Genomic DNA, 13,141 nt, shown 5'->3' with positions numbered 1-13,141 from the left:
TAAGTAAGTAAGTAAGTAAGTAAGTAAGTAAGTAAGTAAGTAAGTAATTTTTTTTTTTGAAGAAAGAATAAAAGAGAATAACATTGAGGGAGAAGGGAAATGGGGAGGAGGGGTCCAGGAGGACTGAGGGGTGGATATGACAAGGGGTGGAGAAAAGTATTCTCCCAGAATGAATAACTCCAAAGTCACAACAAATGAAGAGAGAGAAATCCATCGCCCATGGGAAGCAGAGAGCAGCTAGGGAAGCAGAGAGCGGCTACAGGAAGCAGCAGCCTGTGGGCCCACCACATCCCCAGCATTAACACAATTCTGGAACTGCACGGTGGCACCCCTATTTGCAGTTCAGACACATTCCTAGGTTAGCCGGGGTGGAAGGATCCTGGGGGGCAGAACTCTCAGATGCTTGCTTATCTCAACCAAGAGCTGAGACCTGAGCACAAAATGTCTTCCGGAATCTAAAGCAGGGAAGGGATCTGCTGGATTCTAATGTCCTTCCAAACCCAAAGCACCCATGGTTTCCAACAACAGCCACTGATTCAAAGCCTGCTAGCATTCCCCAGCTCATACTTCTAACCAGCAGGCCCCACAAGAAAGACTTCCTCGGTTCCTGTGATGTGAGCTAGAGACATGTGTGTATACACACGTGCCTGACATGCACAGGATAGCAAATCAGGGAACGAGCCTGCCTCTGTGTTTACAGAACATCGTGGCTTCCTTGGCAGCCCAGTGCTGGCTCTTTACCTGGGCCGCAGTCCAGCAAGACGGCTACAGTGGGCCAGCCCTGGAGTGTGGCTTGTCTGAAGCTCACTCAGCTGGCTGCTGGCCAGGCTGATCCTGAGAGACGGAGATTGCAAGGGCTCAGAGTATGCCACTGAAAAGATGCCACCGTCTGTTGCCTTCTTTGTCCTTTGGGCTACCAGCTCATATTCCAGCTCCTTCAAATGTGCTCCCATCTTCATCAGCGCCCTAGAGAAGACCATGTCTTTCCTCTGTGGGTCCCTCTCAAAGGACCTACATGTCTCCAGGCACAGCTTTTCATCAAAGAAGCCATCAAGCTGTTCCCCACCTCTGCTCGCTCCTAGGGGAGCGCCTACAGGACTGCTAAGGTCGCCCCTTTTCACGGAGGGGGAGCAAGTGGCCGAGGCCCCTGAAACTTGTCCCTAGCTGCCTGGCTGCAGCATGTACCCCAAAAAAGCATGGCACCCAAACCCCCTCCTGCTCAGACCATGCCAGCAGGTACTCAGTACCCTTTCTGCTTCCAGCTGCTCTAGTATGTGACCACGCCGGAGGAAGTCCAAGGAGGCTCTGTGGGCACTCTGAGATTAGAACTTGGCTCTTGAGCCCACTCTTCAAGATTGGGGACACCTTTCTGTCCCCACTCAGGCTCACGGGATGGGGGAGGTGAACTCCAGACATGGTCTTGGTTTTCTAAAACACTGACATTGCCAGCATGGTGCTAACCAAAGGTCCACCTCCCTGGTAAGTAGCTCATAAACCTCTTTGCAAACACACACCCATCTGTTTACCCACCAGCAACAGCGAGGATTTCAGGAGCCTGGCTCCGGATGAAGAAAAACCCAACCAGGCAGCTTCTCATGTGCATTCCGCTCAGGGAGGCTGCTTATGCTGCTGTGCCCAACAGTGGTGGGCTCTGAGCCCAGGGTCTGTGCCCAGGGGCCTCTTTCTCCCACCCCTTCAACGGTTTCCTAACAGGCAGATACACTTCCCGGCATAGCTATGAATGAGGCTCAATCATGAAAGTCCTTAAAAATGGCTGAGATGTGTGTGTGTGCCTGTGAAGACCAGAAGCTGGCACTGGGTGTCCTCCTCAGTTGCTCTCCATCTCTTACTGGCCTGAAGTTCAACAACTTGCCTAGACTGGCTGGCCAGTGCGCCCCCAGGATTCTCTCCCTCGCCAGTGCTGGGACAAGCACACAGCAGCAGGCCTACCTTTTTATGAGGGGACTGGGGATCAATCGGGACCTCATGCTCTCACAGCAAGCACCTAACCGCTGAGCCATCTCCCCAGTGCCACTTATGAGACTGTTTGAGTGTGTGTGCATGTGTGTATGTGTGTGCGGGTCACTCAAGTTTGTGTACCTTTCATATGACAATGTCATGTCACAATGTCAGAAGCTTGGACACCCTTGAGTGACACACTTCAGTGTCTTCCATGTCTCCAGAGCATACTTTCCCACCCCCTCTATGTGAGGCCAAGCTGGCTCCATCCCAGCCCCACCTTCCTCTGAACGAACACATCCGCTGCTCAGTTCCTTGGAGAGCAGGAGGCAGCGACTAGGCTGAAGCAGAGCTGCCTATAGGGGAAGGCCAGGGACCATCCCTCCCTCCCCACAGCCACCACAGCAGCCATACCACAGGGCAGAACTACAGCCAGTTCGATAACAGCGAGCGGGTATTACAGACTTCCAAGCCATTAGGTTTGTTTTCATGCATTTGATTCCAAACCAAAGCTCCCCCAGGGACCCAGGTTCCAGTTACAAGAATGCAGCTTAATCAGTGTGCATCTACTGCAGAGAGCCCCCAGGGACCGCCGCCCGCCCCTCAGTTGGCACCGACAGCTCAGCAGGGCGGAGAACTGGTTGGAGCCCTCCCTCCGACCATCCCAGAGGGAGAAGGCAAGACGCCAGGGCTCACCACCTGGACCAGCAATGCCTCGGGGAGTTTCTCTTACATTTCAGGAAACCAAGGTTGCAGGCGGCTGGCGGTGGGCTTGCTGGGCACTTCAGACTAACGGCACCAGCTGGGTTGTTTGTGGATGGGTGCTCGTGGTGCTGTGTCGTGTGCAGGCAAGCAGGCCCGTGCATGTGTTCATTTTGCTGTACCTGTGTGTTCAGGGAAGTGTGCACGTATGTGTGCATGGTAAGTGTTCACAAGTACGTGTATGCGTGGTGGTGTGTCTGTGTGTGGAGGTAAGCATGCATATGTGTGTGTTCATTTTTGTGTGTCTATGTATAGGTAAGCGTGCACGTGCGTGAGTATGCACGTATATGCCAGAGGTCAATGTCAGTGTCTCCCTCGATCGCTCCCCAGCTTAGTTTCTGAGACAAGGCCTCTCCCCGAACCTGGAGATCACTGGCACCTAGGACAGATGGCAGGAAGCCCAGCAGCCCTCTCGTCTCCAGCTCCTCTGTACTAGGATTGCAGGCAGCTACCAAAGTTCCCGATTTTTGCGTTAGGAACCAAATTCAGGTCCGAGTGATTGTGCACCCAGTGTTTTAGGGATGGAGTCGTCTTCCAAGCCCCCTTAATTCTTGGAGATAGAGTCTCTTGCACATCAGCCTGGTCCTGAACTTACTACATGGCCAAAGATGACCTTGAACTCTTGATCGTCATGCCTCTACCTCCTGAGTGGTGAGATTAGCGACGTGCACCATCAAGCCTGCGTTTATGCAATGCTCAGCTGACACAAGCACTCTGCCATCCCAATGACATCCCTAGCCTTCCCCGTATTCTTGGCTTTGTGGCCCTGTCACCCCTGATAAGATGCACGTCCCAAACTCTCCCTCCAGCATTGCCAAGCTGTGTGACCTTCAGTGTGTCCGGGTCACTCTTGAGCCTCAGTTTTCCTCTGCTGTAAAATGGGGCGGGGGTATTAGTGCATCCAGCATGATTCTTATGAGGTTTGGCAGAGAGAATGCTACGAAGCACCCAGCACCGTGCCTGGGACAAAGCAGGTACTCAATGAAGTGCTTTGACACTAGTTAGTGTTAGGACAGTTTGACACCTCACTTGTCCCAGCTCCAAGAGTGGTGCTGTCCTTGGCAGAACCCCAGGAGCTCACAGGTCCTTATAACTCAGCTCCATTTTCTGCTATGCTAGGCAGGCATTGACTCAGGCTTTCCACCGACATCGCAGAAATGCAGCGATGGTGAGGCTGATTTCACCAGCACGTTAGGGAAACAGCCGTTGTCCTCCACCCTTCCTGTACCCTTGTTCTGTCCCACAGAACCCTCGAGTTCCTCCCCCTGAAAGGTGAGGTCTGCTTCCTCCTTTCTGAAACTGGCATTAGCTACTAGGCTGTGAAGGAAGATGAAGGATTGACCCCTGGGCTCATGTGTACCATTGACTCTCCTGGCACCCTGCCCAGCCACCTTGTGCCCAGGCCAGGTTAGCCTGCTGGACAATGAAAGTCACAGAGAGCAGAGATGAGCTTGAAGTTAATCCTACAGCAACTGAACAACCAGCCAATACAGAGGTTGACATGAGAGAGCCAGGCTCAGAATACAAGAATACCTGCTGATCCCAACTTAACCTGACAGCCACAGAATCCTGAGGCTCAGAATGATGGCCACTGACAGCTTTTGGGGTTCAGGGTCACTGGAAACAACAGTCCATTTTGTAAGGGCCCAGGGCTTCAGAAACTCGATCGCTTATGCATTTGCCCCTGAGTCTAACCTTGTCATCCTGGTCCTTTGCTGAGAAGGATTTCTATGTCTCCTCTTGCTTCCTGCTATTCTTTCCTTCCTCCAAGGAACTGTCATTCCCAGCCAGGACCACAGACCTGTTTCTGAGGGCTCTGACCTGTGAGGGGTATGGAAAAGCCCTGAACAGTTTGCCTAATGTCCGTTACGGTGGTCATTCTTCATCGCCAACCTGGCTAGATTTAGATTCACCATGGAAGCACACTCCCAGGTGTGTCTAGGAAGATGTTTCCAGGAAGGATTAACTGAGGAGAGAAGACCCGTCTCAGACTTGAGCCGGCCCATCCCATAGGCTAACAGCTGAAAGGTGAACTGTGCACCAGAATTCCTCCCTCTGCTTCCTGACTGTGGTCAGGATGTGACCAGCCACCCTGAGCTCCTGCTGCCATGCCCACCCCACCATTACGGTTGGCACCTTCAACTAGCAGTGAAAACAAAGGCTTCCTCCCTTAGATTGCTCCTTGGACAGGTGGCCTGCTATATCTGTGCCTCAGTTACAGTAGGCTGACATTGCACATAATGCCTATAGCACACTAAAGGATCTATAAAAGGTGCTAAAAATAGCGTGGAGTAAATGAAGGGAAGAGTAGTCATCAGAGAATGAAGCAGATGAAGCTCTGAGGCCAGCTGAGGTGGAGAAGGGCAGGGAGTGGCATGGTTCATGCAGGAATGGAGGGACCTCAGAGGTCACTGCTCTTGACAGATGCTGCAAGGGAGGCAGGTAGAGGAGGAGTCATGGCCATGGACCACGTTTCCCAGACACCCGAGAATATTAAGGTCATGCTGGAGTCCAGAGGAAACTGCCTGGCAGGGATAAAGACATTCTAAGTGACATCTGTATCCCATGCTTTTTAACTATTGAGCTGGTGAAACAATAGATAAGCCCCCCCCAAAAAAAAAACCTGGAATTCCCCCAGGAGTATCATGCTGGGAAAAGAAAAAGGCTAAAGTATGGTCCAGCTGGATGGGAAACTTCTCCCTCAGAATGAGATTTCACAGTGTTGACAGTTGGGGGCCCATCTTCCTGCAGAGACTGGAGCCCCAAAACAATGCCTTGCCCAGGGCTGCCCCAAATTGCATGCCCCTGCCCTCTCTTTAAAGAGCAACCTCACTTCAAGACCTGAAGACAGACTTGGGGGAAGGGAGCATTCCTTGATCTGTTTGTCACTCTCCCTGATGTGGTCACATTAAAGAAACATTTGTTGGTTTTCACTGCTGATTTGGCTGTTTTAGTTGGCTAATGGAGGATGGGTGGCCAAAGCTAGCTCAAAGCATAGGCTGTGATGCCATGTCTGGAAACAATACAATAAGCCTGCACCTCTGAAAGACCCAAGCAAGGACCTCCACATCTTCCTGTGATCCTTCTCTTCTCCAAGGAAAACAGGACAGGGCCCTCACATCCCGACAAGGAGGAGACAAGATCTAGTTGAAGGACTGGGGTCCCTGGTTGGGCACATCTTTGGAGGATACATTTTGTCCTGCCCCTTTTGCTTCACACTGTACTTCCTTCGACCGTGAGGTAAAGAGCGAGCCTCTGCTTGCCTGCCTCGCTTCCATTCCCATTGGCAAATGTCTGTCCTGCTGTACTGCTGCTGCTGGCGTCTTCCTCTGCTGATATCAGGACCCAGTGTCCTCAGCCTTGCACAGTGAAATGAAAAGATGTCTGACACTAGAGAATCTTTCAGATCATCAACTTGAGTCTGGGCCTGAGGAGACATCCCACTTCACAGACTGAGCTCTCAGCCTCTCCTGCATGCAGACAGCCTTTGTTGGACTACCCAGCCTCTTGTACAATCCAGTGAAGCAGATCCCCCTGCTATTCTATTCAGACTATTCTAAAGAGAAAGGCCTCAGCCATTCATCCCTATCACTGCAATGCTCTACCCATGTGCATTGGGCCAAGCAGCTGTGGCCCCAATTAACTCCCAGAAACCAGGAGCCAAAAGAGATCTTTCCTCTTTCCAGTGCTCTCTGTGAGGTATTTGGTCACAGAGGTTATTTTTTAAATGATTTTATACTTGTGTGGAGCCTGGGGTGGGAGCCAGCACTCGGGAGACAGGGTGGGCTCCACCTGCTCCCAGCTCTGTATGACCACAAGCAGGAAAAGACATATAAAACTCTAGGACTCACAATCCCATAGGTCTCTCATGAAAGGTCCTGCCAGCACACCAAGTCTTGCTGGAATTCAGATACAAGTTCTTGAAAAGATGGAACATCCCAGAATATCCCCAGTGTTTGCCTCCTGCCTTGTTTCCACGCCAAAATCTATTCTGGGTCCCCCAGCTCCCATCACTGAATGAGGAAGAGCAAACTGCCGCTCCTGAGGCCTGAAGGTGACTTGCTGCCTCAAATGCAAGCACATGAAAAAGGCAAAAAAACATGGGCTGGAGAGATGGCTCAGAGGTTAAGAACACTGGCTGCCCTGCCAAAGGTCTGACTTCAATTCCCAGCAACCACATGGTGGCTCACAACCATCTATAGTGAGATCTGGTGCCCTCTTCTGGAGTGCAGGTGTATATGCAGGCAGAACAGTGTATACATAATAAATTAATTCATTAAAAAAAAGAAGAAAGAAAAAAAAGCACAAAACCTCCTTTCTCCATCTGCTCTCACCTCTGGCACCTTTCAGGCCCCTTGGAAGCTGCTTCTCCCACCTGTTGGTGTCTCATTGTCATTGATTTCAACACACAAGTCCTGTTGGCTCTCTTAAAAAGCAGACCTTTGGGACCAAGTGAGCCCTTTGTTTGAGACTTGTCCCCCCCTTTCCCGGCTTAGTCTCACTCCCTAAGACTTCCTCTGGCACAAAGGAAAGTGGGGATAAAATGATTTATTCTGCTTTGGTTGTCAGCCAAATCCACTTGCTTAAAAAGATTTCCAGTTCAGAGACCTCAGTGGTTCAAAGGTAGGGAGCCCACTGTGCCTCCAAAGTCCCTCTCCTGCATCCTCTGGCATCAGAAACAGAGACCCCAAGAGCCAGCTGGTAGCAAAAATAACATGGCCTCTGCTTCCAGGTTGTTTCCGAAAGCGCATCGTCATTCCTAAGTCTGCTGGACTATCTTCCGTGGAAGGTGCAGGGCGTGAGGCTCCACTAACTGGGCTAGGGAGATGACTCAGTTGCCAAAGCATTTGCCTTACAACTCTGAGAACCAGAGTTCAGTCCCCAGAACCCACACTAAAAAGCCAGGTGTGGTGACATTATCCTTATAATCAGGGCTCTGGGATTTCTAGAGCCAGCTGGCCAGCTAGCCTAGCCTACTTGGCAAGTTCCTAGCCAGTGAGAGACTCTACCACAGACAGCAAAGTGGGCAGTGTCTGGGGAATGACAGCTCAGGCTACCTCTGGCCTCCATTTACATGCTGAGACGTGTGTGTGTGTGTGTGTGTGTGTGTGTGTGTGTGTGTGTGACACAGACTGATTCTGAACAGATGCTGGTCACAGGAACAGAAGCTGGCTGGGGACGGCCCTTCACACACACACTCAGAGCTCTTCCTGAATGGTGGAGAGGCTAGCGTCTCTCTTCTGGCCCTGGAAGGTTCTCCCTTGGGAAATAAGGTGATTCAGCACCTGCTGGGGAAACAGCACCCAGGCCTGCTCTCCAGGATCTTCCAAGATGCTTTTCGGGTCCCCTTAGAACCTGAGCCCCACGCATGTGCTTTCTGCTCCCTCTTCCAGAAGGTTGAAAAAGCACATTCTGCAGGACGAGGGAGGCCTGTTCTGAGCACGAGTGGAGAAAAGCCTCTGAGGAAGTGGTTGCATGCCCTGCCCCCCTCAAGAGTAGAAGAGCTCAAGGAGCATGTGCAAATGAGCCAACACTGGTCAGGGAGCTCATGAGATGGCAGGGCTAGCTAACACCAGTTCCCATGTTTCCTCATGAAGATTGACAAGGCCAGATGGGGTTAGGGATCTGAGCCCCAAATCCCAAGGCCCCTTCTAAATCCTTCACCTTCTTAGGAATCTCCCTCGTCCCTCTCAATAAACACCCCAAGCCTGACTCCCCTCAACTGGAGCCTATGATGCAGCTAATATTTTTGCCTGGGGCCCAAGGAACAGTGGCTGATGCTTCCATTAGCTCTCAGCAGACAACAGACACTTCAGTATTTTACAGATAAAAAGATAGCTGACTCCTTTCCGTGTTTTAGACGTCAGCCTCTTCCTGAGGTTTTAATACTTAAATGTGGTAAGGATCAACTTTTTGTTGCTGATTCTTGAGTTTCCTTCAGGTCTTGTCTAGCTCCTTAAGACTTTAGTCAGGACATAGCCAGACCGTGGTGCTGTACGCCTTTGGTCCCAGCACTTGGGAGGCAGAGGCAGGTGAATCTCTGTGAGTTTGAGGCCAGCCTGGTCTACAGAGTGGGCTCCAGGACAGCCAAGGCTACACAGAGAAACCCTGTCTTGAAAAAAAAAAATCAGTCTTTGCCCCCAGAGGTAGAAGGTAGCTCTGTATTGTTAAGGACGTGATGCAGTTCATATGTGGGACCCAGAAGTCAGGACAGCCTCTTCTGGGTGTGATGAGCATTTCCCTATTTGGACCGTCCCAGACAATGGCCAGTAGCCACATGTGGACACTCGTTCGTGACTGAGACAGACTGAATTCTTAATTTCGTCTAGTTTTAGTTCGTTTTAATGTAAAGCACACCACCTCTGGCAGGTGTCAGCCTGGCAGCATCAGAACCCTGGAGTCTCAGCTCCAACTGCAAATGGGATGCTGGAACTGCTCTGATTCCTCTCTCAGTGATGCTCTGCCAGCACCGCACTTCCCAGGGCCTGAGCACAGCAGTCTTGCTGTCCCAGGAGGAGCAGGAAGCAGGTCGCCAGAGAGGAAGCCAGCGCACCCAACCACTCTGGACTCTAGAGCATCTGGTGGGGGGAGGTGGGGGGCAGGCTCCATTTATTTATATCACAGAGTGTTACAGTTGTCAGCTCTGCAGCTGAGAAACTGCTAGAGAAGGGGACAGAAATTGGCTTTGTCTATGTTCCCTGGCACCTACTCCTGTTGTTCAAAGGACGCCAGAAGAATTGGGGTTGGGGAGGGTGGGGACAGGAGAGCTCTGAGTGTGCAGACACTCTGTGGGTGTCACCAGAGAAAAGAAAGCTCATTCACTTTCACGTCTGCATCAAAACCCATACAAATGTCACCAGGGTGTTGGGCTTTATCCACCACGGGGGCAACTCTTGCTGTCCAAGGCGTGGTGACAGGGACTGTCAAATAAACAGTACTTTGGACAAAGTGGTGCCTGGCTGCGTCCTGAGTGGGAATGTGGTTACAGGAGCCAGACTCGACATGGGGGCTCTGAAAGGCAATATCATCCCCGATCTTTACACTGGCTTTGACCTCCCTCAAGATGGAACCGTTTGGGTGTGTAAAGCACTTGGTTCCAGACTCACGAGCTGACAGCTTCGAATGCTCTGCCATACACACCCACCGGGGGGCCCATCAAACATGGTGTGGGTCAGGCTCAGACCCAGTTTGTCACTCTGGGAGGTGGTAAACCTTTATGAGGTTAGGTCCAAAGTCACGGGGTCTGCTATAAAGAGGACAGCCTGCCCTTCGACTTTCTCTACGTTTGCCCTTCATGAACTTCCACTATGGTGCGTCCCCACCACCACCGCCACAGAGCTAGAAAGCAGCAGGGCCAACCCATGACAAACCTCTTCTCTTCAGATGTTTGTCACAGAAACTGTCAACACGGCCTAACCCTCAGCTCTGCCACCTGGTGTCTGGGCTCTCCCTGTCCTTTCTAGCATGTTCTCTAGGCACAACACATCCATCGACCTGTAAAACAGGGAGTTAATTAGCATGAAACAAACATCTCAAATCACATCCGAGTACTAAGCTAAAGAACGTTTCATCCCAAAGAGGAACAGAAGGTACGAGGTTTACTCAACGTTAGTCATCACTCCTACCCAGCGTTCAATGTCGTTTCTCCTGCAGAAGCCCTTCCTTCCTCACCTTTCCACTGTGAACTTCCTAAGCTACTCCGTGCAGTTTTCTCAGCTCTCCTACTACACCAGACCAGTCTTTGGCTAAAAGCTACCAAACGCCAGGACCTGAATACCCTCTGTTTCCCGTTTCACGAGAACTTCTGTAATACAGTACGGAATACTGTAAAACTGTCATCCTTGCTGACTGAGGAGTTCTGATTCCAGGCATCAACTGCAAGGAAATAATTAAGAACGTCCACAGTGTTTCGTTGTGAGAATGCTTACATATGTTATTACAATTATAAACAACTGGAAATGACCTGATGAGTCAAGAGGACGATGGGCTCAGGGACTGCCTAATCCTGAGAGACTTACATTCAGTCATTAAGTCAATCTAGCAACCCTGCAGTCGCAAGTTAAGGCAAAACTTCGGGGTAGAGGTGTACTCCACGAGACTGGAATCATGCACATTTACAGCGGCCACCTCTAAGATTATTCTCAAAGTATAGGAATGAAAGTAAACACAGGGCCGCAGCTCGGGCTGTGTGTGTGTGAAAAGCCTTTGTCTGGTTCTCCATGAACCTCACACAGGTCTAGCTTCATAGAACGGAGGAGAGGGGTTCAAAGCCCAGAAGCCCCTGAGAGGGCATCACATCAGAAGAAGCCACACTTCAGAGGCAAGACAAAAACAAACAAACAAACAAACAAAAGTTGGGGAAATGAAGGAAGAGAGAAAAATGGGAGGAGGAAAGGTTTTATAAGCAGCAAGAGAATCAAGAAGAGATGAAGGCACTGTGGTGAGAGAGCAATCTGCTTCAAAGAGATTTTTTTTATAGTAAGATTCAGAGGGCTGCTAAAAAGCAGAGGGGCCAGCCCTCCAGTGCAGGGCGTGGCCAGGCAGGAGGGGCTCTTCTGAGACCAGCAGGCCAGCTGCTAGTCCCCACAGAGATGCCTGACCCTCCCCTGGCACGGTCCAGCCTCGGCATTGCTGTCCCTATAGTGTAGCCTGGGGCTATAGTGTAGCCGTCTTCCTCTGGAAATCTACTCACAGCCTCTTTCAGAAACAAAGCAAGGTGCACAGTGTCTACTGCCCCTGTCTAGCTCCAGGCTGGAGAGGCTGTGACCTGTGGTCCATCCAAATCCAGGTGACAGGCGCCTGGCCCGCGTGCCTGGACCCGGGGGATTGCTCCAAGGCAACCAGGCTGCAGCCCCGGCTTGAATTGCCACCGAGGCCCTGGCTCCCAAGCCCCTGCCCTTTCCTTAGCAGCCCCCGACCAGATCGGCCTTTCAGCTTTTGACACATGCTTGATGTCAAGGTCACACCGGGTGGGGCTCTGAGCAGGCTGTTTCTATCCGCCATAATCTGCACCAAGCCCCGAGCACACAGCAGACCTGGAGCCTGTGGAACACGGGAGAGCGTCCTGCCCACCGTCTGAAAGGAAGGGCCTGGCAAACGCAGGACCCCACGACTGCAATCAAGTGTCAGGACGCGATGTAGACGAGCGCTACACACGGGACTTGGAAAACTGGTTCTCTTAGAGGCTGCCCTGCTAATCCCACGGTTGTTAATTAGGCTGGTCACAAAGTTCTCTCTCCCCAGGGTTCTGGAGGGCCCCCATCCACAAACCCCCGTTTCCCTCGGCCCCTGTCCAGTTCTGCGCAGAGACTCTCGGTAGATGACATGCCCAAAGCGCACATTGCTGATCTCCATCTCCCAGCCTGCTGCCGCTAAAACATGCTCACTCGCTGGGGAATGCCCTCAACTCCAGCTAGCCATCACCTGGGCCCACAGTAACACCTCATATGAACGAGCTGGAGAGCCTCTGACAACCCAACTCTAGCTGCTCTGAAAAGGTGGGCGTGGTGCGGCGGCTTCATTCCAAGAAAGTGGTCTAGGGAGAGTGTCCATCTTCTCTAAGAGCCCCTGCTGTGGGGTCAGTTAACGTCACTAATGATGCTTAACCAGCGGGAAACGCTTATTCTCTTTCTTGCAGGCCCACCCATCTCCTGTCAGCAGCCGAACCTCTCGACCCAAACAAAATTTCATCCTCTGAAGTCAAGAATGACACTTGGGAGATGGGCGCCAGGCTGCCCACCAGGCACACAGCCTGCTCCCTGGGAGTCCTCCCTGCCTCCCTGCGTCCCAGATCCTTTCAGAACTTTGTGGGGGTCCGGGAAACCTCTCCAGAAAACCCCCACGCCCCACTCCCACCGCAACCCTGTTTCACTGCTTCCTGCATGCATGCCCCTGCCGCAGGAGCAGCCCGGCCTCCCATTGGGGGCCCGCTGGGAATCCGGGGCAGCTGGCCAGACAGCGGTGGCCCCTCGAGGGCGGACAGTCAAGAAACTTCGCAGCGGCGAGAGCGAAGCCGCGCCTGAGTGCCGCGGGAGGGCCGGGATCGCAGGGACCCCCTCCCGGGACTCCGCGAGCAGGCCAGGACGACAGCGTGGCCGCCAGACATTTAAATCGGCCTCCCGGGAGGCGGCGTGGAGGAGGCCGGAAAGGCGGCGGCCGCCCTGGGGGGGATCGCGGGGTGTCCGCGCCGGGGTCGGGGAGCCGCGGGGACACTCACCAGCGCGTGTTGTCGTGGAAGTGCTCCAGCACCGCGTAGCCGAAGAAGGAGCCCGCCGGGCCCTGGAAGCGCACGGGGCGCTGCGCGTCCAGGTTGTAGGCGCCGGCCGGGACCCCCGCGGCCGCCAGCGCCAGCAGCAGCGCGCGGAGCCCCCCGGCGCCCGTCCGCGCCGCAGCCGGGCCGCCCCATCCCCAGCCGGCGCCT

The 13,141-nt window shown here is 52.7% G+C and overlaps 1 protein-coding gene across 1 annotated transcript in view; it reads right to left on the bottom strand.

The window, feature by feature from the left end:
• Window positions 1–13,141, bottom strand: part of Itga9 (integrin subunit alpha 9) — a 268,798-nt gene that overhangs the window by 254,646 nt on the left and 1,011 nt on the right. The window contains exon 3 of the mRNA XM_055601549.1: window positions 12,938–13,139. Within this exon, the coding sequence (XP_055457524.1) occupies window positions 12,938–13,139 (202 nt within the window). The remainder of the gene's footprint in view (window positions 1–12,937; window positions 13,140–13,141) is intronic.

This window comes from Psammomys obesus, unplaced genomic scaffold (assembly GCF_907164565.1).
Source record: "Psammomys obesus unplaced genomic scaffold, mPsaObe1.curated_primary_1811, whole genome shotgun sequence".
Lineage (NCBI taxonomy): Eukaryota > Metazoa > Chordata > Mammalia > Rodentia > Muridae > Psammomys > Psammomys obesus.
Note: the sequence above shows the minus strand (reverse complement) of the source record. Positions and strands in the feature narration are given on the sequence as shown.